At 52.0% G+C, this 27,810-nt stretch overlaps 2 protein-coding genes across 2 annotated transcripts; one reads left to right on the top strand and one right to left on the bottom strand.

Moving 5' to 3' along the window:
* Positions 1 to 296: 296 nt before the first annotated feature.
* On the bottom strand, positions 297 to 18,790 carry COPE (COPI coat complex subunit epsilon). The gene is made up of 10 exons (XM_066268832.1): positions 18,611 to 18,790; positions 11,402 to 11,464; positions 11,053 to 11,153; positions 6,434 to 6,586; positions 5,332 to 5,385; positions 4,753 to 4,834; positions 3,465 to 3,620; positions 1,776 to 1,844; positions 763 to 837; positions 297 to 656 (listed from the first exon to the last, which is right to left on the bottom strand). The coding sequence occupies exons 1-10, from the start codon at positions 18,734 to 18,736 to the stop codon at positions 603 to 605; spliced, it is 933 nt and encodes a 310-aa protein (XP_066124929.1). The 5' UTR covers positions 18,737 to 18,790; the 3' UTR covers positions 297 to 602.
* A 136-nt stretch (positions 18,791 to 18,926) lies between these two features.
* Positions 18,927 to 27,206, top strand: DDX49 (DEAD-box helicase 49). The gene is made up of 13 exons (XM_066268667.1): positions 18,927 to 19,176; positions 21,017 to 21,140; positions 22,134 to 22,219; positions 22,308 to 22,429; positions 22,738 to 22,925; positions 23,081 to 23,221; positions 23,925 to 24,000; positions 24,276 to 24,352; positions 24,537 to 24,634; positions 25,661 to 25,735; positions 26,318 to 26,406; positions 26,507 to 26,578; positions 26,668 to 27,206. Exons 1-13 carry the CDS (start codon positions 19,062 to 19,064, stop codon positions 26,854 to 26,856), a joined length of 1,452 nt encoding a protein of 483 aa, XP_066124764.1. The 5' UTR covers positions 18,927 to 19,061; the 3' UTR covers positions 26,857 to 27,206.
* Positions 27,207 to 27,810: the final 604 nt, after the last annotated feature.

Raw genomic sequence — 27,810 nt, 5'->3', positions numbered from 1 at the left:
GATTTAAATCCTGATGCCCATCAAGATGGCTGTGTTCTCTCTGTGCCTCAGATTCCCTGGATGCCAACTGGGGTTGGGGGACTAAGCTGTGCTATTTTCAGCTCAGCAGCATGGACCTGGTTTGAGAAGCAAGAGTCCCTGTAGCTGCTGTTTACAGACCCTTGTTTCCAGGACCCTGTGCCCAGGCCACTCCTGTACCAGCCTTGGCTCCCACATGCTCCCCCTCAAAGTGGCTAGAGCACACATGGGTCAGAGTGGAGGTATTTTTTTTTTTTAATTTTTTTTTTTTAGATTTTATTTATTCATTATAGAGAGGGGAGAGAGAGAAGGGGGGAAGGAGCAGGAAGCATCAACTCCCATATGTGCCTTGACCAGGCAAGCCCAGGGTTTTGAACCGGCAACCTCAGCGTTTCCAGGTTGACGCTTTATCCACTGTGCCACCACAGGTCAGGCCAGTGGAGGTATTTATTGACAGAAGGGGGCTGAGCTGACAGCCTCTGCCTCTGGCTAGCCAAAATGAGGGAGAAAAGACGAGGCTGGTTCCCGTGGTGAGGGCAGAACGGCCAGGCCTCACCTTCCCACGGTGAAAACGGCCTCCAGGGTTAGCCGCAGACACTAGGGGCATACTGCAGCACCAGCCGATCAAAGTCGTTCTCCTTCAACATGAAATGGGGGAAAAAAGAGAGAAAAGGAAGCACATGAGTGAGTGAGTCGGACCAAGTTCCAGGCCCTCCCTGTGCTCCTGGGGAGTCTGCAGCTCACCTTGGCCTGGTACTCCTTGATGAAGGGGTGGGACCTGTGGGCATCCTTCAGCTGGGACAGGTAGCGGTTAGTCACCTGTGGGGAACATGAGGCCAGACTAGCTGAACACAGGAACCTCTTGTGGCTCTGACTTCAGGGCAGGGGTGGGTAGGACAAGGACCTAATCTCTCCATACGCCCTCCATTGCCTCATGCTGAAACAGCACCCGACAGAGCATGAGCTTGGCATATGGATGGGGGATGGACTGCAGGGTACACGGTACCAGGCTAGGCAGGGCCCTGGGGGACTGTGGGGGGCCGGTCAGGGGGATGAGGTTAGGAGGGGAGATGGGTTTGAGGCACCCAGAGGCTCCAGCAGAGCCTTTGCTGCTGCCTTGCCCTACCAGGCTTAGTTCTGACTGTATGGGGCTGAGGTATTTGTCTGACTCTAACTCTCTCAGACTAGGAGTGTCTGGGTTTGTTTCTGGGGTGAGCTGGAGGGCTATCCTATCTGTCCTGCACCACCCTAGTCGATGTTGCCGGAGAGTCCTTCTACAAGGGCCAGGAACCAACTGCCAAGGAGCCCTGGCTAGGCCCCTGGCCACCTGGGCCAACCACCTAAACGAGCACTGCTCCAGCATGCTCCTCCCTCCTCACCCTCAGACAAGGTGGGATCACTCCCCTGGGCCCCTTTTCCATCCTGTTCCCTCCCACCCTGAGGTGGCATGGCCTGGGGTCCCAGCCCGAGTGCTCTCTCTAAACCTCAGTCCATTTGTCCCTAGGACCCACATGAGCACCTGATCTGGGGCCCTGGCCAAGCTAGGGGCTCTGGGGGAGACCTGCAGCTCCAATTTCAAGGGCCCATCACCGATGAAACTGTTACATGCCCGTGGGGAGTGGGATTTTGCCCCAACCCAAGGCCAAACCTGAAATTCAGGCCCTGAGGCCCTGAGCTTCTTCTGGAGCTAAGGCCACACCAGAAACCCCCAACCACCCCAGGATGGCATTCATACCTGGCGGGGGGAGGGGGCCTACCTCAGGGGGCTTGCCCAGGTGCTGGGACAGGACGATGAAGTTAACCAGTGTCTCCGGGTGGCCGCTATCCTGGAAACACAGGGACACTGGGCAAATAGGGTCAGCATTTCCAGGCCCCAGAATCGACTTGTTCACCCCACCTTGGGCAGGATGATGTCGCTCCCCCACCTCCTGGGATGGTGATGTGATCTGCACAATGTCACACCCTGAGGTAGAACCAGGTCAAGGCTCAGTGCTCTCCACATTGGCCATTCTGTAAGGTGGTGACCTCAGAGTCCCCTCCTGCTCTCCCACTTCCCCATGCCAGCTGCTTCCCCTCTGAGCTTGTTGCCTCATCAGATCAGACTGGGACAGAGCCCCCTTGCGTGTCACAATTTATCACAAGAATCTCAAATCTCAAAAAAAGTCCAGCCAAAGGTAGCCCAGCTGATCCTCCTGCTGGAGCATGAGGTCTGAGACCCCACCTGCCCTGCCTGTTTCCCAGAGCCCTTGGCAGGAAGCTGCTGGGAAATTACCAGAACCTCCAGGAGGGTGACATCACCCCACCTGCCTACACTAGGCTCTGAGGCACAGGGAACCCTGGGAACAGGCTGGCCATTGCCTCAGCCAGGAACCTCAGCCAGAGCCCCTAGTGACTGCAAAGCAGGGATGTGGGGGGTGGGGGGAGCCCTGCTGGGATAGTTGGGGCAGAGCTGCATCACCCAGGATGCATGGCCACCAGAGGCCCACTCCACCCCATGCTGCCCTTCTTTGGAGACCTCGTTTCTTCTGTCAGCACTGGGCTCCCTGACAGGTAAGGTAGCTCCACAATGCAGCCTGAGGACACTGGCCCACAGGACCACTGGATTAAAACCCTTTAGGCCCACCCCTACTCTGCAAGCAACCTCCCAATGATAATTTGGCCCCTCAAGAGATGAAAAGGGAGAAAGCTTCCTACTGCTATCAGTTTCTCGTTATATTAAAAGATATTTTCCGCCTGACCTGTGGTGGCGCAGTGGATAAAGCGTCGACCTGGAAATGCTGAGGTCGCCGGTTCGAAACCCTGGGCTTGCCTGGTCAAGGCACATATGGGAGTTGATGCTTCCAGCTCCTCCCCCCTATCTCTCTCTCCTCTCTGTCTCTCTCTGTCTCTCTCTCTCTCCTCTCTAAAATGAATAAAGAATAAAAAAAATGAATAAATAAATAAAAAATAAAAAAATAAAAAAGATAAAAAAAAAAAAAAAGATATTTTCCAAAAATGCCAAATGCTTGGTATCTTTTCTGGTTATAAAAATACAGTGAAAGACCTCAGATGTCAATGGGGAAATCTATGGCCACCCCAGAGGACAGTGTGCTTGGTCCCTCTTCCTGATAGAGTCCAGGCACTACCTCCTGCCTGCAGTCTGCTCTCCCCTCCCTCATAGTGAATGGTGGGTCATTTCCAAATATAGACCCAAGTGAGGTGTCACATTGAGGCCCCCAGACCAGGCAGTCAAGGTGACAGAGAGGAAGGGCTGGGGCACATGTGTCTACTCAGCTCAGGCCTATTCAGGACCCAGCTGATGAGATTCTCCCATTTCCAAGAGAAGCTGGAATAAGGGTTTTTGTTTGCAATCATTTTAAGCTGATTTGGCATTAAAATCCCTATGTGGCCCATATCACCTGCCATCCACTCTGGGGACCTTGGGGTAGGGGCTGGGCCTGCCCTACCTTGTCCAGTGCCTCCTGCAGCACACCCTCGGCGGCCTCCCAGCGGCCCTGGGCCATATGGCAGGCTGCTTGCCCATTAAGCAGTAGCAGGGTGGGGGAGCACTTGTCAGCCGTCTCCTGGAAGATGTAGTAGGCATCCTGTAGCTTTTCGCCACCCTGTGGGGACAGTTCTAACATCACTGCTTTGTCACCCGGCTGCTCAGCCCTGACCCAGCCTGCTCCCTCGCAGAGCAGAGCAATTCCACCGCTTTGCAGAGAATATCCCAGCATGGCCAGCCCACAGCAGGCATTCCTTAGACACTGACCCAGTGCAGAGATCCCTACACAGCCTGGGCTCTGCTGACAGGGCCAAAACAGCGCACAACAGCCTCACACCTGGCTCCCTCAACCCTCAGTTTATGGAGGTGGAGCTGAAGATGAAAAATGGCCCACGGGTATGCAGGTTGGCACCAAGTGGAGGCCACAGCATCACATGGTCCGTCAAGGGTAATCTCTTCTCTGTCCACCAGGTTCTGAGTTCTATCCTTCCTGATAAAGATGCAGTCACACTGGCAAGGGAGCCTAAAACCAAGGTGTGCTTGTAAAAACAGGAAAGGCTACAAGAGAGAGCCGTCAGCATGGCGGGGTTTGTCCCACTAAACTGGACACATAATAGACAGCGGCCTGAGTGAGGTCTCAACCCCTAAGGGCAGTGTAGATGCAGAAGGGGAGCACATTCTAAAAGGCTCATACAAAAGAACAACTCAGAGAATGGAAGCCAAGTGCCAAAAACCAGGAAAGGGGCTGCTGCCAGGAGACGGGGAACAGCGTACCCAGGCATGTATGTGAGAAGGGGAGTGGGCAGAAGTGAAGGCGCCAGGAGGACACTGGCAACCACCTGGTATTAGGAGCCCAGAAAGCAAGCTGAGCAGCACCAGGTACAGGGTTAGAGTGTAAAGGGAGGGACACGTTCCCAGGGAGGCATGTGGGGAGAGGCAACCCAACACTGGTTGGAGCCCCCAGTTTGTTCACTCGGAGTCTGGCCAACCCACTTGCCTGCAAGAATCCCAGAATGGGACTGAGGATGAATGAAGTGGGAAACATGCCGGGGGGGGGGGGGGGGGGCTTGGGCTGGGGATTTCTCTTGGGGGATGGGTGCCTAGCCCCAAATAAACAGAAGTTCAGTGCATCCATGGAATCCCACATCTCCCATTCCTCAATGGGAGAACAGGGCTGGATTCAGGCCACCTCCTGGTGCTCTGATGCTCCTGCACCGACCCTCCAGTTCCCTGTGTGGCCAGGAGCTCACCATGGCTAGGTTGACCCAGGCAGTGGCCAGCTGGGTGAGGGTGGCGTCCTCGTCTTGGTCCTGCATTTTCTTCAGCTCCTTCCTAGGGGTGGAGGAGAAAGGCAGGAGGGAGCCAAGTAGTTTGGCTGGCATCTCCCCCATCCCTGTTCCTTGTTCATGGGGTACACACACATGCTGGCTCACGGGCCCTGGTCCAGCCGGCACCCACCTTCACCTTGGACATGCAGGAACCAAGACACTCATAAAGCCCACCCCAGTCCTGCCATATTCCCTACATGACAGAAAGAAGCTGAGGCATGAACAATACCACCACTCACCCCTGCAGGGAAAGGCAGTAAGGATGGTGTGTTGCCCAATGGACTGGAATGAACTAACTGGAAAAACCATCATGCCACCAATGTTTTGGGTCTCAGGGAGGGCTCTGGGACAGTCTTCATGTTCAGTGGCCCCTTAAGGGCAGAGGCCTGGTTCCCTGGGAACATGGGTTCCTGAGGTGGCCTTGTCACTGTTTTAGACAACCCTGACGCACAGGCCCCACCCCAGCAACTCCAGGTGGGGACAGGTAGACACAGGGCTTACCGGGCAAGGTCTAAGCGGTCCAACTTCAGCAGGATCTGCACCATCATGGCCATGCTGTGGGACAGGGCAGATGGTCACAGGGCACCATGCCCATTAGGGCTCATTCCATCTCAGTGCCACCTTCCAGAACATTCCTATTAGTGCTTGGGCCACCAGCCCTACCTTGTAGAGGTGGAACACTGAGGCTGAGTGTGAGCCCGGCAGAGCTGCATTCAGACCTCAGCACCGCTTATGGGCCACCTCCTGGGCCCTGGCTCCCACATCTCACCAATGACCATGCTTGAACTGAAAGCTCCCATGGGGTCCCAAGGGTGCAGACTCCAGGCTCATTGGCCTCCTGTCCAGGCTGGGCACCATATCTGTGCCCCACCACCAGCTTCTTCCCGAGTTCAGTCATAGATGCAGTGTTTTGTGGGGGCAGGTGATCACTCCTTCAATTCCTGAACCCACTGTGTCCCTTTCAGCCCTAGACAGCTATGACTGTCCATAACTTATGTGGCTGCTCATTCCCAAGTTTTTCCACTAGAACATGACCCAGCACCCAGAGCAACTCTTGTCAGAGCCTGAGAAATACCCTGAGAAATACCTTGTTAGCTCTGCACCACATCATTTCTAAGCTGGTACAAACCCCTTTCTAGACTAAGGTGGGACAGGTACATGTAACAAATGTCTGGTGACCAAGTATCAAGGGAAGGCAGGTTCCAGAGAGCTCCCAGGAGAGAGCAGTTGCAACCTCTGGGGCCCGAACTCCAGACACAACACCCTGGATGCAGCGTAGGTCTAGAGTGGCCTCCCAGGGTGGGCTCCAGAGCCCCAGATATGAAGTGCCCTAAATAAGAATCAGCCTGAGGGGAAGGCCTGGGGGTACCCCGAGAGTTCATGGAAAGGCCAGGGCCAGAACACAAGGGGTGTGCAGAAACCACAGATGAAAGTGCTTTCTGTTCTGCCCTAGGGATAGGGTTTTCAGCCCTGGGCACCGTGCCCTTGGAGAAGTAGTGTTGCCTGGCCTCTGCAGATCTCTCAAAGCAGCCTCCACCTCACCATTGCCATGACAACAGACTAAGACGCCCTAAGCAGCCCAGAGACTGGAAAGGCTACTCACCACTCCAGGCTGTCCCCCTGGTGCAGGGCACGCAGGGCAGCATCTGGGTTCTGGTCATGGAAGTAGACAGAGGCAGCCATTAGCAGGAAGGTGGTGTTAGTCACATCCACATTCCTGCTCATCTCGCGATCCAGCTCAGCAACAACTGTGTCCCTGTTAAGACAAGATGCTCAGGGTCAATGGCAGGAAGCAGCTCCCACACCCTCACTGCGAGAGCAGACACATCCAAAGAGGGCGAGGTAGGCCCCCAGGTGTGCACAGCAGCAAAAGGGTAGAATAGGAACAGCTGTCTGAGTCGGGCACCACTGCACCCAGTCTCACCACCTTCCCACAAGGCATTTCTCATCCTCACACACAATGAAATAAAAGTTGAGCACTCTAGCCTTGTGGGAGAGACATGGTATATGGCCCCTCCATGCCTACCAAGCAGCATGAGTAATGACCCAGGCCTAGGGTCCCTTGGCCTTCACAGCTAGTGGGCTGCTGTGTCCACTCTGCACCTCATGGAGGGTCAGGGTGACTCACCAGGTGTGCTTGTGTGGAGACATGAGGCTGCACAGGTGACTCAGACTAGCGATGTCACTGCCATCCTGAGGAGGCCTGCGTCCTGGCTTAGCTTGCCAGCTACTCCTGGCAGGTGGGCAACATGCTTGGCTGAGGGCTGGGGGCAGCAGCCCAGCTGGAATCAGGGCTGGGCCACAGATCACCAAGACAACCTCACAACCTTGACAGAGCTGGAGCCATGGTCTGCTGAACTGGAAAATGGAGCTGAGATCCCATGTTTCAAAAGGCTGCTATGCAACTGCTGAGAAAAGGGAGGTGTGGATCCAACCTGTATCACTGCTGCCCTTCTCTACAAATGCACATGTCTTACAGCTGCTGGGGGTTACTGGCTAAGTGCCTGTGCTTGAAGGCCTGTAGAGGGCAGGAATGTGCCCATCACCATCTCTGTACCCAGAGAGGTGGCAGAGGGACAAACATCCTCACATCTGAGCCTATTTCCTGCTCTGCATGGGGGGATCGTGCACAGAAATCACTTGGGGTTGGCATGAGGAGCCTCTGAAGCCACCGCCTGAAGCTTACATGCTACCTGTTGTCATTGCAACATTAGTGTTATAGGTTGCTCCTGTCACATACTGTAGTTATCTTCATGGGCTCTGGTACTTCCTCCACCATCTGCTTGATAACTGTCTGCAAGGAGCAGCAGTTCATGCTGTGGGGATGGATGTACTATGTGCCACGCTGCTTTCCTAAACACTCACCCTGTGCCCCGTGCTTCTGTGGGCTCCGTAATGCTCACAGCAGCCACTGCTCCTGGAGGGCCTGCCAGGGCTAGCTCCCCTTCCACATGAGAATGAGGCTTGTCAACCTGGCTAGTGAAGTACAGAGCAGGAGAAATGATGGCCTCAGGAGGCCACTTGTCTTAGTGTCCTGGGGCTGCCAACATCAAGCACCATGAACTAGGGAACCAAATAGAAATTTATTCCCTTGCAGGTCTGGAGACCAGAAGTCTGAGATCAAGGTGTGGACAGGGCTGGCTCCTTCTGGAGGTTCTAACAAAGAGTCTGTCTCAGGCTTCTCTCTGGGTGCTGTTGGCTGTGGCAGTCCTTGGTGTGTGTTTACTTTACTCCCACCTCTGTTTCCACCTTCTCTCCTCTCTCCTCTTCTGTTTTCTCCTCTTCTCTTCTAAGAACACCAATCACTGGACTTAAAGCCCATCCTATATCCAGGATGACCTCGAGATCCTTAACTACTTACATCTGCAGAAACCACAATTTTCAGTGAGGTCACATTTGGTTTCTGGGTGCCAGGACAGGAACGTCTTCTGGTAGGTACGTTTAGCTGCCACTGCCCACAAGCAAACACCCTGAGCCCTGGGCTTCATGGGCAAAGTGCAATCACAGGAGTTGGTGACAGGGTGCTGCCCTCCAAAGAAGCAAAAATGGGGGCGGGTGTGGGTAAAGCCTCACCCACAGCTGTAGTGGCCCATGAGGGAAATGTGGTGTCACCAAGGTGAGTACCACATCTGGATCTAGGGAGCTCCAAAGTGCAAAGATTGGGAAAGGCCCCACTGTGACAGGCCAGGGGGTGTGGGTTTCTGGAGATGCAACGGGGTAGGAGCTGGGGTGGCTGCGGAGCAGAGAACAGCTTCCTGCAACTGGGTGTCGGTGACCGTGGACCATTTGCTCCATACACAGGCAAAGCAGGGTCTCTTGACTCCCACCCACAGCCAAGAGCTGTGAGCTCACATGTACTTGGAAAAGCATCCCTGTGGCTTTTTCCAAGAACAGCCCAGGAAAATGTACAGCAGAAACTTGATGCCAGCAGGCTAGGTGGCTGAGCACAGGTGATACAGTCCTGGGGAGTTCTGCCCTGGTCTTGGCCCTAATGTAGGCAGATGAGGCACACCATACCCTTCCTGGGCCACAGGAAGGTGTGAGCTTCATGGGTCCCCACAGCCTCTCCCCCAATCTCTCCTGGCCATTGCTCTCAGGAGTTTGACAGTTGGTGGTCTGCAGTCTGGGGCTGGAATGGACCCACACCTTAGGACAGTGGTTCTCAAAGTGTGCGCCCTATGGTATTCCAGAGAAATATGTGCCTGTTGGGGACCAAAAACCAACAGGGTTTTTGGAGTTTAGATTTTTGGGGGACAGAGGTGTGGGGAATTGGCTGTAAGCTGACAGTCTGCCCAAACCCCACCTCACTTGCCTGATTAGGTTGCAAAAGGCAGTTAAGCTGTGGTGCTGGATTGTTTACACTACCCCCCCAGTTCCCCAGAAAGATTGGAGGCAAGTTACTTCTATCCTTTGGTGTAAAGTTAAGATGATATGTGTGGTGGGGGTTTTGGATTAATGACTAAACATAGGGAATTGTCTCTGGAAGCCTTTTGGATTTCTATAAAAAAATATGTGGCAATATCTAAAAAAACCGAACATTTTATTACAATTTTCAACATTCTATTTATTGTGAATTAGGATTTTCTACCCTCAACATAATTAAGAGTAAAAAGAGAGGAATTATTCAATGTATTGATGGGGAAATGAGAGTTTGCCCTTCAAATATATACCCAAACATTGAAGAAATCACTAGGACACATTAGGCTCATGTTTCTCATAAACACAAGATGAAAAAACTTAACACACTCGTGCTGGGACCTGCCAAATTTACTAAATCTTACTAAGAATGTATCTCTATATAAAAAAAGATACCTTTTTTGTTCTTATTTTCTAATCTTTTCTTTTTTTTAAATATTGATTTGTTGTTTCACTTATTTGTGCATTTATTGGTTGACTCTTGTATGTGCCCCAATCGGGAATCAAACCCACAACCTTGGGGCATCTGGACAATGCTTTAACCAACTGAGCTACCAGGCCAGGGCTTTTAATCCTTCTTTATGAATTCTAAAAAGCATAACAAAAAATATAACATAAAAACGTGTTGTTGTTTTTTTCTGAAGCTGGAAATGGGGAGGCAGTCAGACAGACTCCAGCATGCGCCTGACTGGGATCTACCCGGCATGCCCACCAGGGGGCGATGCTTTGCTCATCTGGCAGAGGCCACAGAGCCATCCTCAGCGCCTGGGCCATCTTTGCTCCAATGGAGCCTTGGCTGTGGGAGGGGAAGAGAGAGAGAGAGAGGAAGGAGAGGGGGCGAGGTGGAGAAGCAGATGGGCGCTTCTCCTGCGTGCCCTGGCTGGGAATCAAACCCGGGACTCCTGCACGCCAGGCCGATGCTCTACCACTGAAAAATGTGTTTTAATGTCAGAATTTAATTTTGTCATCTTTATTTAATTTAATTATCATAAAAGCACACTTGGACTTTATTTTTTTCTTTAATATTTGACTTAATTATTATAACATATTTCTCAGAAATTTGTATACAGTGCACCTACAATTACTTGTAGGATTTTAAATGCGCCCCAACTTCAAAGAGTTTTGAGAACCACTGTCTTAGGATGAGTTGTTTTTTTTTTTTACAGAGACAGAGAGAGAGTCAGAGAGAGGGGCAGACAGGGACAGACAGGAATGGAGAGATGAGAAGCATCAATCACTAGTTTTTCATTGCGCATTGTGACACCTTATTCATTGATTGCTTTCTCATATGTGCCTTGACCGTGGGGCTACAGCAGACCGAGTAACCCCTTACTTGAGCCAGCGACCTTGGGTCCAAGCTGGTGAGCTTTTGCTCAAACCAGATGAGCCTGCGCTCAAGCTGGTGACCTTGAGGTCTCGAACCTGGGTCCTTCCACATCACAGTCCAATGCTCTATCCACTGCGCCACTGCCTGGTCAGGCAGGATGAGATCTTGATGTAGCCTCACCTGAATTAAGTCTGGACTCCTCCCAGGGAGATAAGCGGCAGGTGGTACAGACATTCCCCCAACATGCTAAGGATCCCTGCCTTGTATGTCTGGGGGAGGCCCCCTCCGTGATGCCCAGAGTTATATGTTTAGGGAGCCCCTCAGTTTGTGAGGGCATCTACATACATGTCCTGTCTCTGACCTCCCAGACCCCTTTGAAGCATGATCCATTACTGCCTCCCACTGTGCAGGTGGGGAAAACCAAAGCACAGGGAGGTGAGGGGGAAGAAAGGAGGGACCCTCCCCGTCCCCATCCTCACCTCTGGTTGTCGCTGGCCAAGTATTCCGCAAACATGCGCACAGCCTGGAGCTCAGGGGCTGAGGAAGGATTGATCTCATCCAGGACCACACCATATTTCCTCTGTGATGAGACAACATGCTGTCAACTCCACCCACTCTCCCCTGCCATAAGGTATATATGTCCTGAGCTCCTGGAACAGAGGGCTTCTTGGGGCTCACCATTACCCTGGCGAAGCCCCAACACCTGGACCTGGCTGTCACCCACCACCCCCAGGGACCCCTCATCTTGCCAGGTGCCCTGCCCCCATTCAGCACTATGGTCTTTACTCTCCCATCCTAGGGATGGTGGTGGTCACAGCCGAGGCTCACCTGTGCGAGGTACGCTCTGTACAGGAAGACATCCCTTTCCACCTCTCTCTCAGGACTCGACAGCTGTGGAAACAGAGGCAGGTCAGGATTCACAGGGCCATATGCTGAACAGGTCCTTAGTGGCCAGGAGCAGAAAGCTTCCTTGGTGGAGTCCAGACCCTGGCTCTCAGCTTCCTGTGCTCTTGGGCAGGAGAGCAGCTTTCACTGAGGGCACATGTCATGGTGAGTACCTCATCTTGTTTCATCCCAACATCATCCCAGAAAGGAGGCTCGACTGTCAGCCATTCCTCTAAGTGAAGAACTGGGCACCAAAAGTGCCACAGTCACTCCAGCCACAAGATGAGGGGGCAGATAGGTGACGCTGGAGAACGGATAGGACCCAGTTGGAGATATGTGAAGAGGACTTTGCTTTCTGTGACAAATACTTCCACAAAGTTTGTTCCCGTCTGCTTTTCTTTCAAAACATTCTTTTAACGTGACACACAGGAGAGGAAGGTTTTCCTCACTCAAGAGGATCTTTCTGGGAGAGCTCAGTCTGTGTCTCAGCTGGGCCAGGTGAGACCTCAGGGACCTCCCTGTACTTGGAGACAGGTCTGCAGGCTGCACACCCTTGGTCCAGCCACAAAGCACAGAGCCGAGAAGCAAAAGTGAGGTGACCTTCTACAGCATTCACTGTGGGACTGTGAGGAAGGTCCCAAGAAGCTGCAGGCAGGTGAGGGATCCTCTCTTGGGTGTATAGCTTTTGGATCCCAGGGTACTGGCCAACCTCCTGGGGGCCCTGTGGTGCCTGGGACTGGTAAGCACACAGCAGCTCAGCCCAGAGGGCACGGTGGCCTTTCCAACAAGCCCAGAGATGGCCTGGACAGCTGCCACAGCACAGAAACAAAGGGTCTGGAGTTCCACAGGTGGGGATACATCAGGACTGGCCTCCCTCAAGATGAAAATCAGATTCCTTGTCACCATGCCTTCTTCTCTCCAGCCTGAGAGGCAGAGTGAGGGTGGTGAGTGTGTCCTCCCAGTCTAAAGGAGACCAGAAACAAGAAGCCTGGTTCCTGGTCCCAGCCTAACTCAGGCCAACTTCACTGTAGGGTTCCAGTGGCTTTCTCCGGTCTTGGTGACCAGGCTGGGGATCTGGCCGTAACATGGAACACGTCTGCTAAATAAGTAAGTTTCAAATGATTCTTTTTTTTTTTTTTTTTTTCATTTTTCTGAAGCTAGAAACGGGGAGAGACAGTCAGACAGACTCCCGCATGCGCCCGACCGGGATCCACCCGGCACGCCCACCAGGGGCGACGCTCTGCCCACCAGGGGGCGATGCTCTGCCCATCCTGGGCGCCGCCATATTGCGACCAGAGCCACTCTAGCGCCTGAGGCAGAGGCCACAGAGCCATCCCCAGCGCCCGGGCCATCTTTGCTCCAATGGAGCCTTGGCTGCAGGAGGGGAAGAGAGAGACAGAGAGGAAAGCGCGGCGGAGGGGTGGAGAAGCAAATGGGCGCTTCTCCTGTGTGCCCTGGCCGGGAATCGAACCCGGGTCCTCCGCACGCTAGGCCGACGCTCTACCGCTGAGCCAACCGGCCAGGGCCTCAAATGATTCTTAAAAGTGGATATTGGTGAGGACAATCCATCTGAGGCGGCCTTACACCACCTTCAGTGAAAAAACAGACATGATGGCCTGGCCTGTGGTGATGCACTGGATAAAGTGTTGACCTGGAATGCTGAGGTTGCCAGTTCAAACCCTGCGCTTGCCTGGTCAGGGCACATATGGGGTTCAACTATGAGTTGATGCTTCTCACTCTCTCTCACTTGCCCCCCCCCCCAAATCAAGAAATAAAATCTTAAAAAACAAAAAGCCAACATGATGGCTCTGGATGTCTTTGAAGCAAGGATACAGTAGGAGACCCTGAGGGGGACCTTGGGTCCCAGAGGTGACTTTGAGCCTCAACTGCCCTACCTGTAAAATGGACACTACCACCACCGAACCTGCAGGACTGTCAAGGTCTCACCAAGAAGCCACAGAGGGCCTGACCTGTGGTGGCACAGTGGATGGAGCGTCAAACTGGAACACTGAGGTTGCTGGTTTGAAACCCCAGACTTCCTGGGTCAAGGCACATAGGGGAGTTGATGCTTCCTGCTCTTCCTCTCTTATCTCCCCCCCCCCAAAAAAAAGTAAAAAAAAAAAAAAAAAAAAAGCCACAAGTGGACTCTCAGGACCCTTTCAATTAGCCAGAGAGAGAGCTTCTAGGAGGTATAAGAGCAAGGACGGATGTACAGACTCGCGTTACTAGAGGGATCCTGATACATGCCACCAGGTGAATGCTTTGGTCCCCAGTACTAACAGGTTGTCAGAACCACCTGGAAGCACAGAAACCAGCAAAGCCAGGAGGCCTATGCCTACCAATGCTGCCTGATACCAGGTGGTCCTACGTGCCCCCAGACAGAGCATAGATGCAGCCAAGTCCAAGAGCAAGGAACACTGTCTGGGGAGGCCAGTGATGAAGTGAGGGTGGGGGGTGGGAGGCGGGGTCCTGTGTCTCCTACCCTAACTGTCCTTGTGGCCATGAGAGTCACCTGACCACACTAGATGGTCTGTTCCTCTGAGGTTTTCTTCTGTTTCATTCCCAACACCTAGGTGTTGTCTGCCATCTTGTGGGGACTTAAAAAAATGTCTGACAAAAAGGGATATAATGGTGACATAGTGCTAGCACACAATGGTGTTCCACCTGGGGCCACCTAATGTTATGCCTGTCTGAGGTTGCCAGGCTCACTGTATCACAGTACAAACATACACTCACAGTCCTGGAGGGCAGAAGCCCAAGTTCAAGGTCTCAGCAGGGCCACACTCCCTCCAAAGGCTAGAGGAGAATCCTTCTTTGCCTTGTCCAGCTTCTGATGGCTCTAAGCATTCCTTGGTTTATGGCTGTACCACTCCAACCTCTACCTCTATCTTCTCTGTCTGCCTCAACTCTCTCTCTGCCTTTCTCTTAGGACACCAGTCATTTGATTTAGAGCCTTCCTAAATCCCCTGACCTCATCTACAGAACTTTCACTGAATTACAACTGCAAAGACCCTTTCCCCAAATAAGTCACATTAACAGGTTTCAGGTGGATGCATCTCTTTACGGACAGCATTCAATGCAGTATAGGCTGCTTAAGGGGCTTAAGTGCTCCATGGACCAGAATTAATTAACATCAGATGGCTCAGTGAGTACAATGCTCCTGTTCACTGGATGCCTCAAGGATAACGTCTTGGCATGTTCATGGCTCAGAAGCTGGGTTGTGTGTGCCTCTAGCCAGAGTGACCACTGGGATGATTTCCTTATTTCCAGTCACTCTCTACATACAGCAGATCATGCTAGTTCTTTCAGCAGCAAAGTCTGCATATTATGAAGGGAGAAGACTCAAAAAACATATTACTATGATGTGAGCAACATACAAGGCAGAATCCAAAAGGCCAACTAGAGTACGATGCTAAATCTCACAGTGATCCTACTGAGATAGGTATCACTGTTTCCCTTTGACAGGAGGGAAAATGGTAGCTCAGACAGGTACAGTGACTCAGCACTAGCTGCAGAGTCAACCTAAGAGAGCCGGAATCTGAGCCCAGGTCTATCTCAGTCTTCAGGACTCCATCAAGGAGGCACTATATATCTGCTGGTGAACCTAAAAGCTTCTCAAAGATGTCCAAGCCACTTCCCAGGACCTGTGAACAGCTTACATTATATCATGAGGAACTTTGCAAAAATGATTATGGTTATGGACCCTAAAATCGGGAGAGTGTGCTGGTTATCCAGGAGGGCCCAGTCTAATCAAAGAAGCTCTAAAAGCAAAGTAGGCAGAACTAGGCAGAAGGGGAAATTCAAGTGATTTTAAATGTGAAAACCCCATGGCTGGGCCTGACCAGGAGGTGGCGCAATGGATGAAGCGTCAGACTGGGATGCGGAGGACCCAGGTTCGAGACCCTGAAGTCGCCAGCTTGAGCGTGGGCTCATCTGGTTTGAGCGAAGCTCACCAGCTTGGACCCAAAGTCACTGGCTCAAGCAAGGGGTTACTCAGTCTGCTGTAGCCCCACGGTTAAGGCACACATGAGAAAGCAATCAATGAACTAAGGCGTTGCAATGAAAAACTAATGATTGATGCTTCTCATCTCTCTCTGTTCCTGTCTGTCTGTCCCTATCTATCCCTCTCTCTGACTCTCTCTGTAAAAAACAAAACCAAAAAACAAAACCAAACCCCATGGCTGGTTCTGAGATGGGGGTAGGGGAGGAACACATGCAAGGTTGAAGACTGTAGAGAAGTCTCTAAGAGCTAATAGTGGCCCTTGATGAAGAGCCTACAATCTGAATGAGTTTGAGAGCAGATTCTTCCCTAGAATCTCCAAAAAAGACAGTCTGGCCGACACCTTAAATGGTGAGAGCCATATTGGACTTCTGACCTATAGCAATTGTGAGAGATTAATAAGTGTTGTCTTATGCTGTTTGTAACTCCTCAAGGCAGCAACAGAAAATTAATGTAATCATGCAAGTGTTATTTCAACAAATCCTTACAGCTTCCTGAAGTCTGGTTGAGGTTTTATCCCCCATTATACAGATGCTCAGGGACACTGGGTTCACAGCCAAAGGCAAGAAGCATGGAAAGTAAACCTTCAGTACTTCAGAGTCCAAATTCATCTCAATCATCTGTCTTCCTCTGTGATGACTGCCACTCCCTTATTTGATGCTCTGAAGGTATATCCACATCTTCAGAAAAAAATAAAAACTCCTGCTATGGGCCCTTACCCTGCCTACCTCATTCTACGTCCTCCTCGTCCTCCTCCCTCCACCCCAATCCCGACCCACAGCCACTTCTGCTACACTGGCCTCTGTGCCTTCACTATTCTGAGCTCACACCTGCCTCAGGACCTCTGCAGCTGAGGTTGTCTCAGGCTCAAATGACAGTCAAGAAAGGAAAGGGCTGCCTGATCAGGCGGTGGCGCAGTGGTTAGAGTGTCGGACTGGGATGCTGAGGACCCAGGTTCGAGACCCCGAGGTCGCCAACTTGAGTGCGGGCTCATCTGGTTTGAGCAAAAGCTCACCAGCTTGGACCCAAGGTTGCTGGCTTGAGCAAGGGGTTACTCGCGGTCAAGGCACTTATGAAAAAGCAATCAATGAACAACTAAAGTATCCCAACGAAAAACTAATGATTGATGCTTCTCATCTCTCCGTTCCTGTCTGTCTGTCTCTGTCTATCCCTCTGACTCTCTGTCTCTTTAAAAAAAAAAAAAAAAAGGAAAGAAAGGCAAGGCCTGATTGGACTAATCCCAGTGAAAGTCACCCCTCCCCCAGTTTCTCTGAGTATTTTTTTTGACAGAGTCAGAGAGAGGGCCAGATAGGGACAGATAGGCAGGAACGGAGATGAGAAACATCAACTCTCCATTGCAGCACCTTAGTTGTTTATTGACTGCTTTCTCATATGGGGGGGGGGGGAGCTACAGCAGAACGAGTGACTCTTTGCTCAAGCCAGCGACCTTTGGGCTCAAGCCAGTAACCTCGGGGTTTCAAACCTGGGTCTTCTGCGTCCCAGTTCCATGCTCTATCCACTGTGCCACCACCTGGTCAGGCTGAGTATTTTTTTTTTTTTTTTTTTAATTTTTCTGAAGCTGGAAACAGGGAGAGACAGTCAGACTCCCGCATGCGCCCGACCGAGATCCACCCGGCACGCCCACCAGGGGCGATGCTCTGCCCACCAGGGGGCGATGCTCTGCCCATCCTGGGCGTCGCCATGTTGCGACCAGAGCCACTCTAGCGCCTGAGGCAGAGGCCACAGAGCCATCCCCAGCGCCCGGGCCATCTTTGCTCCAATGGAGCCTTGGCTGCGGGAGGGGAAGAGAGAGACAGAGAGGAAAGCGCGGCGGAGGAGTGGAGAAGCAAATGGGCGCTTCTCCTGTGTGCCCTGGCCGGGAATCGAACCCGGGTCCTCCGCACGCTAGGCTGACGCTCTACCGCTGAGCCAACCGGCCAGGGCAGGCTGAGTATTTTTTATCTCCTCTTCACACACAGTGCACAAGTTGTAATCACTCTTCACTAGCTTCTTTGTTTACTCTCTTTGGAACAAACACTAGAAGGTGAAGGTAGGCAAAGACCCTGCCATGTTCTCTGGTCTTAAAAATTCTCCATCAGGCCCTACCAGGCTGTGGCACAGTAGATAGAGCTTTGGACTGGGATGTGGAAGACCCAGGTTCGAGACCCCGAGGTCGCCAGCTTGAGCGCAGGTTCATCTGGTTTGAGCAAAGCTCACCAGCTTGGACCCAAGGTCCCTGGCTTGAGCAAGGGGTTACTAGGTCTGCTGTATCCCCACAGTCAAGGAACATATGAGAAAGCAATCAATGAACAACTAAGGTGTTGCAACGAAAAACTAATGATTGATGCTTCCTGTCTCTGTCCCCATCTATCCCTCGCTCTGTCTCTGTAAAAAAAAGAAAAAAAAATCTCCATTGGTTCCCTCAAAGTGACAGCAGGCCCAAGTCCTCCCTTAAAGGTCCTAACAGCCCCTGCTGCCCCTTTTCTGGTCACCAGCTTCTACCTGGCTGGGCCCTGCCTGCAAATTTATTTCCAAGCTCTCAAGCTGCCAACCAAGATCATTCCCACCACTGCTGGCTTATTTACTCGTTTACTGTCTATCTCCCTTGCCAAGTTGAGGTTCCCAAAAGAGAGCTGAGAGTTTTGTTCGTTACTGTTTTCAGCCCAGCACGAACACACTGCCTGACCCATAGAGATGCTCGCTGAGGAATAAATGACTGAGTCTGGGGAGAAATAACCGGGCTAGTGAGGAAGGGTAACGTAGGGGAAGTAATTTCTCTCTGAGCGTCGGTATTTTCATCTATTAAATGAGAATAGACCGTCCCTACTTCACGGGTAATACAGGGTATGGCGACCTGTGTGGACGTCTAACAAGTGAGAATTGTTGATTACTACAGTAGCATGAACGTCTCTCTTACTCAAATGCCTTCCAGGTTGCAGTGAATGCTCTGAGAAATAAAAACTTCTACTGCTTTGGATTTTGTCAAGGGACGAGAATTAACTCTTCACTGCCTCTGAGAAGATGCCTGTTTGTGTGTGTGTGAGGGGGGAGGGGGTCTGCCACCTGAAGAAGAGTTTTTAAAAACAACGCGACCCCCGGCCACCAGGAAGCGGCCTCCGTTCCCAACGTCCCCGGCCCCGGAGCGGCCGCACCTTCACCCGCTGCGCCTCGTTAATGCACTGCTGGTAGCTGCCGATGTAGAAGGCGTTCTTCACGTCGAACAGTTCGTCCACCTCCCCAGAGCCGCTGGATGCCGGGACAGGAGCGGGAGGCGCCATAACGCTCTGCTGTCACTCACTCCTCTTCCGGAGCGCCACGACGGCCGGAAGCCGTGACCTACCGCGGGGCACGCCGGTAAATATAGTTTATTCGTTCCGGAGGGTGACGCAAGTGCGTCTCGCAGGGCATTTCGAGAATTGTAGTTTTATTTAATCCTGCCAGACAATGGGATTCGGGAAAACATGGTAAAGATGTGGTCAGGCTGGGAATGGAACGGAGGTGGGACCACGCAGGAATCGGATCCAAACAACGGGAAACTTTTTATTGCGTCATTGGCACGCGCCGGAAGCGCGGCTCACACGGGTTTAGTAGCGAGCCGAGAAAATGGCTGGGTTCTCGGGTCTAGGGCTTTCGTCGTGGCTCGTGGAACAATGTCGGCAGCTGGGTTTGAAGCAACCTACACCTGTGCAACTCGGCTGCATCCCCGCCATTCTGGAAGGTAAGTATGGCCCGTCCTCGTCCCCAGGAGGCGTCTCCGCCCCTGTCTCTTCCTCTCTTCCCCTTACACATACTGGTTTTCGGGCATTTCAGGGAGCCTGGGTTCCGGAGGCAGACTAAGCAGTGTTGTTGGCGTTTAGGTTGCTGGACTGACTCGCTGTGTGTCCGCACACAAGTGATGTAACCTCTGAAACCTACATATTCTCAGAATCAGGGAGGTTTGGTGGATGACTAACCGATAGTACTGGGAAATTTTAAGAGAAGTTGCAGTACTGTCTTCATTTTTTTTTTTTTAAGTCAGAGGAGGGGAGATAGTGAGGCAGACTCCTGCATGGGCCCCTGCCGGGATCCACTTCCATCTAGGGCCGGGCTGATGCTCGAGTAGGAGCTGTTTTTTAGCACCTGCGGCTGCTCAGACCAACCCAGAACCTGGTGGACGCTCCAATTGAGCCACAGGTTGCGCGAGAGGAAGAGGGAAAGAAGGGGAAGAGGGAACGGGACAGAAGCAGATGGTTGCTTCTCTTGTGTTACCTGACCGGTTATCAAACCCAGGATGTCCATTCATGGACCTACGCGCTACCCACCTAGCCACCCGCCAGGTCCTGCTGTCTTCATTTTACATCCGGAAACAGGTTGTCAAAATTACTGATAGATCAATGACTATCAGTAATTGGTTCCATGACTGTTCTCCCCACTCTTCTAGCCCAACTGAGTTTTTGTGTGTTTTTTTTTTGTTGTTTTTTTTACAGAGACAGAGGGGAATAGATAGGGAGAGACAGGAACAGAGAGAGATGAGAAGAATGAATCATTAGTTTTTCGTTGGGACACCTTAGTTGTTCTTTGATTGCTTTCTCATATGTTACTTGACCGTGGGGCTACAGCAGACTGAGTAACCCCTTGCTCAAGCCAGCGACCTTGGGTCCAATCTGGTGAACTTTTCTTGCTCAAACCAGATGAACCCGCGCTTAAGCTGGTGACCTTGGGGTCTCAAACCTGGGTCCTCCACATCCCAGTCTGATGCTCTATCTACTGCGCCACCGCCTGGTCAGGCTAGCCCAACCCAGTTTTGCCATTGCAGAGATGCCCTCAGGAAGCCTAGGACGTGACAAGTTGATGGATTAAATCAGTGGTAGTCAACCTGGTCCCTACCACCCACTAGTGGGCGTTCCAGCTTTCATGGTGGGCGGTAGCAGAGCAACCAAAGTATAAATAAAAGATAGATTTAACTATAGTAAGTTGTTTTATAAAGACTTATTCTTATGCCAAACTTAGTGAAAATCTGACATAAAGTACTTGGTAAGTAATTATTATTATATGCTTTAACTTGCTGTAACTATGCTTTATAAATTTTATAAAGTAAAGTTACTTCCCTATTTTATAACTCACCATTACTGTGGAACCAGTAATGCGGTTAGAATATTTTACTACTAACAGAGATACAAAAGTAGGTGGTAGGTATAAAAAGGTTGACTACCCCTGGATTAAATAAACATGTGAAAGAATTAATAGGGAGCATAAGGTGCAGATTGGAGGAGGGCATTCCAGGTTCCCCATGCTGAGATGATGGTGGCAGGGGGTAGTCCACATGAGGTAGTAGATATAACATCTTGGGTCATGGAAGTAGATTCCAATCCAGTCTGCTATTCACCAGCTGTGTTCCTGAGCAAATCTGAGTCTGTTTTTGCTTCTGTTAAATGGGAATGATAATGGTCTCTTCCTCCTAAAATTTGTCAGTATCCCCAGAATGGAAAAGGGATGGGCCAGTATCAGGCATACATTAACTGTTCAATGGAACATTTATCTGCACCTAAACTGTTGATGTTGCTTTGCACTCTGCCCAGGTCGGGACTGCCTGGGCTGTGCTAATACAGGCAGTGGCAAGACGGCAGCGTTTGTCCTGCCCATCTTGCAGAAACTGTCTGAGGATCCCTATGGTATCTTCTGCCTTGTCCTGACACCCACAAGGTGAGCTCCCCACAGGCCTCTGGGTAAGTTAACCAGCTGTGTTCTCTTGGGCAAGTTCTTTATCTCTGTGAGCCACACTTTCCCTGTATGCATAATGGAAACAAATCATGCCTCCTCTTATGGGTGCTACAGAATTAAGTAAGATAGCATGTGAAAAATGTTGAGCATAGTGTTTGACTCAGGGCAAGCACTGGCCAGACAGGAGCTGTCAGTAGTTTTGTAGCTTAAGAATAGGTACATCTTCCATTATTGGTCACATAGAGAGGGTGGTTGACATGACACGTTCTGAAATGGCAGATGAGTTAAGCACTGTGTTATGAAAGTGTGACCTGGGAAAGGGTGAGATCAAGGAACACTTCAGTCAAGGGTTCCTTAAGGAATGAGAAGTGTCTCTCAAAGGAACTTGTTTGGGGAAAGTTAATCTAGGCAGAGGGAATTGCTAGTGCACTCATGCAGAGATGTGAGAGGCAGGATACAGAAAGGGTCCTGGGGGCCAGGCATATTAGAGCTAGCCTGAAAAGGGCCTTAAATGCCAGGTTAGAATTGATTTTGAGGGAATGTGAGTGACAGAAGGCAAGACAGGAGGCCAGGAAGCGGGGACATGGGCCCAAGAGAGGCCTGGTTGGAGCTAAGGCTGAGAGGCAGAGAGAAGAGAAGTTGGATACTGACTAGCCTTGGGGAGGTGGGGTGAGGGACTAATGCTCAGGTATTAGGCTTTGGTGACTGGTGTCAAGGCTGTTGCTGAGAATATGGGAGGAGGAGAGGCCAGATTGAGTGGGACTGCTAGGGGAGGTGCCATGGGCTGTTCTGGGCTCAGTCTGGTGAGGGGAAAGTGCCTATACAGTTCTCCAGTGCTAATTGTCAGAGATTTTATCCAAGGGAGACTGGGAGCCATGGATAGATAAGAGTGAGTCAGGAAGCCCTAGGGTGGAGCTAGAAATGGGAGGTAGGCACAGAACCGCTATGTAACCCAGCCTGGCTTCATACCCACAGGGAGCTGGCCTACCAGATCGCAGAGCAGTTCCGGGTCCTGGGGAAGCCTTTGGGCCTGAAAGAATGCATCATTGTCGGCGGCATGGGTACAGGGGCCCCAGGAAGGCTCTGGGCGTGGGATCCCTGCAGCCTTGAACCACCTATTGAGCCCCACTTCTTGCCCATTACCTACAGACATGGTGGCCCAGGCCCTGGAGCTCTCCCGGAAACCACATGTGGTTATTGCCACACCGGGGCGCCTGGCTGACCACCTCCGCAGCTCCAACACCTTCAGCATCAAGAAGATCCGCTTTCTGGTGAGTTGGCCTCAGCACTGACTCATCCATTTGGAAAATGTGGTCCATAAGCCGTCCAGGACAACGTTAGGAACAGCTCAGAGGCCAAGGTGAGGTGGCCTATACCAGCAAGGGTGGTTGGGCCTGTCTAAGGAAGTGACATTGGAGCTGAGACAGGTGAGGGAGCAGGGCCTCTAAAACCTCAAGGGAGAATGCCCCTGCGCCCATGGCCAAAGCTGGGAAGGAGGCACATGAGAGTGTCAGGCCAACCTCAGATAACATCCCCATCCCAAACCCCCTACCACTATGTGCTGCTGCCTGTGTCGCAGGTGATGGATGAGGCGGACCGGCTGTTGGAGCAGGGCTGCACTGATTTCACCGTGGACCTGGAGGCTATCTTGGCGGCTGTGCCTGCACGCAGGCAGACACTGCTCTTCAGTGCCACCCTGACCGACACACTCAGGGAGCTGCAGGGCCTGGCCACCAACCAGCCCTTCTTCTGGGAGGCTCAGGCCCCGTGAGTCCACAGACACATTCCAGGGCTGGCAGGGGGCAGGCAGGAGGTGGTGGGGTGGTGGGGAGGTTACCCTCAATGGAGGTTATTGCCCATTGGAGGGGCAGGGCACTGGCTGAATTCAACAGATGGGGAAACTGAGGCCCACCCCTTCCCAGTGTGCGCACAGTAGAACAGCTACACCAGCACTACCTACTGGTGCCTGAGAAGGTTAAGGATGCCTACTTGGTCCATCTGATTCAGAACTTCCAGGATGAACATGAGGATTGGTCCATCATCATCTTCACCAACACATGCAAGTGAGCTCAGTGGGCCTGCCTCCCACAGACCTTCATAGAGGGCCAGTAGGTGACCCGAGGTCACAGGTGGGAGGAACACAGTCTCAGCACTCCAGGGCCTCTGCTCAGACCAGAGGTTTTGAAAGATTTGCTTCAGGAGACTCAGAGATCAGGCAGCTCACCATGGTCGCCTCTCCTGAAGTTGTAACCAGGATTTGGGATTCCTCAGATCTTCCCTTAACCCAAAGAATCAGGGGCCCCCAGCTCTGCCCAGCTTGGACCAGCCTATTTGTTGTGGTCTAAGGTGTCATGGAGGCCCAGTGCAGCAGCCTCTACACTCAGGGCTGGTCTTCCCACAGGGTACTTTAGAATATTCTGAAGCACGTAGTGGTATTGTCAAGAAACTGTAAACTGTTCTAGTATGAGCCAGTAAATGGGCAGTCCGTGCCACATTGACAGGACCTCCTACCTGGTGCTACTTCTCAAGAATTTATTGGCTTCCTGAAAAGTCTGGATGTGGGGCTAAGTCTGGATGACTCATTGGCTTAGGCTAGGAGAAGAGTCTGCAGAGAGAATGTCAGTGGGCAAGACACCCTGCACCTTTGCTTGCCCTTTTCCATTTGTGCAGGAACCATCTGCTTGGGGTCCTCGGCAGGGGTGGGGGCAGGAGCACTTTCCCAGGGTCGCAGGTTTGGAGGGGTTGCCAGCGTGTCTTTCTGACCAGGACCTGCCAGATCCTGTGCATGATGCTACGCAAGTTCAATTTCCCCGCTGTGGCTCTGCATTCTATAATGAAACAGGTGAGCAGACCCCTGCCCGCCAGCCTTGCCTGAGACTCCTCCCAGCCACAGGGCCCTTGGCTAGGCTCTTCCCTCTGCCTGGAACATTCTTCCTGCTACCCCTGTCTGCCCTGGTCTGGCTTTTTCAGTCATCTCCCTCACTGGACTGTGAGGACAGCACCATCCTTGCCTCTGCTCTGTTCTCAGGCTTCATCTAGTAAGTGCTCGAACATTTACCATGGTGCTAACTGACCCCTAGCCCCCATCCCTCAATTTTTCTCCTTTATCTGGCTCAGAAAGAACGCTTTGCTGCCCTGGCCAAGTTCAAGTCAAGCATCTATCGGATCCTGATTGCAACAGATGTGGCCTCCCGGTGAGTGGCCCAGGGTACTCCCTCCTGTGCACTGGCCCAGTCACATCCCAAAGAGGGGCCAGAAGGGGAGGCTGGCCTTGGGCCAGGGTTGGGCAACCCCAGCTTCACTGCTAAGTGACATTGGATGAGTCTCAGCCTCGGTTTCTGCATGTGGATAGTGGTGTTGATTGGCCTCTGCCTCTAGGGGCCTGGACATTCCCACAGTACAGGTGGTCATCAACCACAACACCCCTGGCCTCCCAAAGATCTACATCCACCGAGTTGGCCGGACAGCCCGTGCAGGTGAGCAGACAGGACAGGGTGGCCTTTGGGGACCTATTCCTTCAGCCTGCCCTACACATTGAGAAACTAATCATTAGCTGGTACAACAGGAGGGATACAGCCTGCAGGTGAGAGATGTTAGAGACAGCATTTGCAAATAGGGGAATTGTCCTTTTAAAAGCAAAGGCAGTGACTGTACTTTGGCATTTCTATGTGACCTACATTCTGTCTCCTGGAAATGTGGCACATACTCACAAATCCTTACCACTTCCTATTACCTCACTCCAGTCCTCTTCTCCTGTCAGGGCTGCCATTTGGGACCTTGCAGTGAGTGGGTGCATGAGTCCTGGTGTGATGTTGCCCTATGGGATTTGGTGTCCCAAGTTTAGCTTCTCAGTGTGCTCAGTGTAACCTTAGCCAGGAGCCAAGGAAGCATCCATCTTTCTGCTCCCCAGCCCTGCCAGGGAGAGGCACTGCGTTTGTGAGATTTTCTCATGCCTGGAGTAGAGACGAGGCTTCTGGGGCTATACTGGACCTGTTCCTTCTCTCCTGCCCTGTGGCCTCAGGGAGGTCACTTCAGCTTTCTGGGCCTTACACTCTCATTAAATCATGGGTGATGAGAACATGCCGCCTGTTTGGAGCGGCTCCAAGGGTCATGGGCTTCATCAGCTGTTAGTGCTGGTCCAGTACTAGTCATTGTCACAGAAACAGGATGCAGAAGTTGGCACGTACAAATCTGGCTGAGGCCTGTCAGGGCTTATTGCGGACATAACTCAGTCTGGCAGCCATGCAGAAAAGGGAAATCAGCCGCCATTTCCCACCTCCATGTAGGGCCAAGGTGGCAGGAGAGCTGCCTCTCCCTGGTGTCCTATAGCTCCCCCGAGACAGACCCACACACTACACAGGTCTGGCTGGGAGTCGAGCCCTGATACCCTGGACTTCCTTCACCTACCCCACGTACCCATCAAGTTCTGCCGCCCTCAGTTGAAAGGAGTCCTGACCTGCCTCTGTTGATCCCTCATCCTGATAACTGGTGTATCCTCACAGGGCGGCAGGGACAGGCCATTACACTGGTGACACAGTATGACATCCACCTGGTACATGCTATTGAGGAGCAGATCAGTAAGTAATGGGGCAGGGGCAGGATGCCCACCTGCCTTCTCACATGAACGGACTTAAACTGTACTCTTAAACAACTGCCAAAGAATTTTTTTTTTCCCAGTTATTGAAGTACAAGCTCCCCATTATGGCTATCAGCAGCCAAAAGCCATGTCCAATGGTTAGGGACTTTGGTTTCTGAGACCATGCTGTGTGGACGGTCCTTGTGGATGGGTCAGAGGTCCTAAGGATGGGGACTGAGTCTGTTTAAAACCTGCCTCAAGTTGTTTAATGTGTAGCTAAAATGAAGAACCACTAGGGTATCTCCAATCACCACACTGTCCTAAAATTCAGAAACTCCTTGACTTTAAAGGACACTGTCCAAAAAATAAATATTCCCAGTCAAATTCATGGTGTTAATAATCACACACATACACAAACACAAAAAGCATTCTATACCTTCTTAGGTCTGAAGTCCCAGATCTTGCCCACCTGACTTAACTGATACGATCTAAGATGCCTTGAATGCCTCATTGCACTGAGAACTCATTAAGTGGGTGAAATCCTTCTCCCTGTCGTGTTCACCCTCCCCCACTGTCCCCACAGAAAAGAAGCTGGAGGAGTTTGTGGTGGAGGAGGCTGAGGTGCTGCAGATTCTCACGCAGGTCAATATGGTCCGGAGAGAATGTGAAATTGTGAGTGTTGGGGAGCTAATCCTTGGGACCCAGGGTGCTCCCCTCAAGATGGGGACCTCCAGCCCCCTCTGACAGCCTCTCCCTCTCCCACCTACCCCAGAAATTTGAGGCAGCCAACTTTGATGAAAAGAAGGAAATTAATAAGCGGAAGCAGCTCATCCTGGAGGGGAAGGTGAGGGCTAAGCCAGCAGGTGGGAGGCAGGGTTCCTGAGGTAGGGGATGACCACCAGCTCAGTCACCTCCCCATCCTCCCTGAACCAGGACCCTGACCTGGAGGCCAAACGTAAGGCTGAGCTGGCCAAGATCAAGCAGAAGAACCAGCGTTTCAGGAAGCAGGTGGAACATACATTGCAGCAGCAGATGGCTGGTGGCCCTGGCGGCAGAGGACGTTCATCCAGGGCTCAGCTTGAGGCCCAAGAGGCCCCAGCACCCACCCAGGGTCCAGCCTGAGCCCCACTGGGCCCCTGCATGCTGACAGATTCCTTCGTTGATCTGAGGGTTGGAGTTGAAGGGTCTTACCCTGTTGAAAGCCCCCTCTCCCAGCCTGCCTAGCCCCCCTCAGTGGAGTCCAACGACACCCACATTGTGCAGTACATGGCTCCTCCACCCTGTGGTCCTGGCTGGCCCTTTAGAGTCTTGACCAAAGTCAGGTTGTAAAGGAAAGAATACTGGCCATGTTGGTCTCATCTCCATACAGTGACAAGGGTCACCATGGGTGGGGGAGTTGCCATGGAACCCAAGAGTAAAGGTGTGTCATTTGCAGGAGACACTCAATAAATAGGTCTATTGACTTAGCTGTCTGACTTGAGGGATTGGGCAGGAAAGGAGGTTATGGCCTCTTGTGCCTTTTAAGTCTTCCAGAACTGCATGTTATGCCATCCCACCCCCAGTTCTCCAGTCCTGTTGAGCCAAGCCCCAAACTTTGAACTGCAGTGCTGGCTGTTCCAGCTGGGTGACCCTCACTTTTGTCATTTGGGAAATGGACACAGAAACTGCAACTCTCCAAATGTGGCCATGAGGTTAGTGAGATCATCCCCTCTGGTGAACATGGCTGTGGTCTGAGGAGCTTTTCTGCTTGCCCACTTCATCAGATTTGGCGTTTGTAGCCAGAGTGAACTGGGGCTTAACTAGGGACCACCTAAGTCTAAAACTGGTCTAGACAGTATGGATTGAGCCTAAGGGGATGGGGGCAGCAGAACCAGGCAGAGCTGTGTGGGCTGGGCACCTCAGGTGTACCCAAAGTAAACAGGAGAGGGTCTAGTGACGGTGCTTAGGTACCCACACAGCCAGACTTAGAAATGTAGTCCGGGCACCAGTAATGCTTTGATGATTCTAGAAATCCTACGCAAGGCAGGGGGTATAAAGGGAAAAATATGCGGTGACGGAAAATGATTTGACTTCAGG

The sequence above is a fragment of the Saccopteryx bilineata genome, chromosome 1 (genome assembly GCF_036850765.1).
Source record: "Saccopteryx bilineata isolate mSacBil1 chromosome 1, mSacBil1_pri_phased_curated, whole genome shotgun sequence".
NCBI classification, from domain to species: Eukaryota; Metazoa; Chordata; class Mammalia; order Chiroptera; family Emballonuridae; genus Saccopteryx; species Saccopteryx bilineata.
Note: the sequence above shows the minus strand (reverse complement) of the source record. Positions and strands in the feature narration are given on the sequence as shown.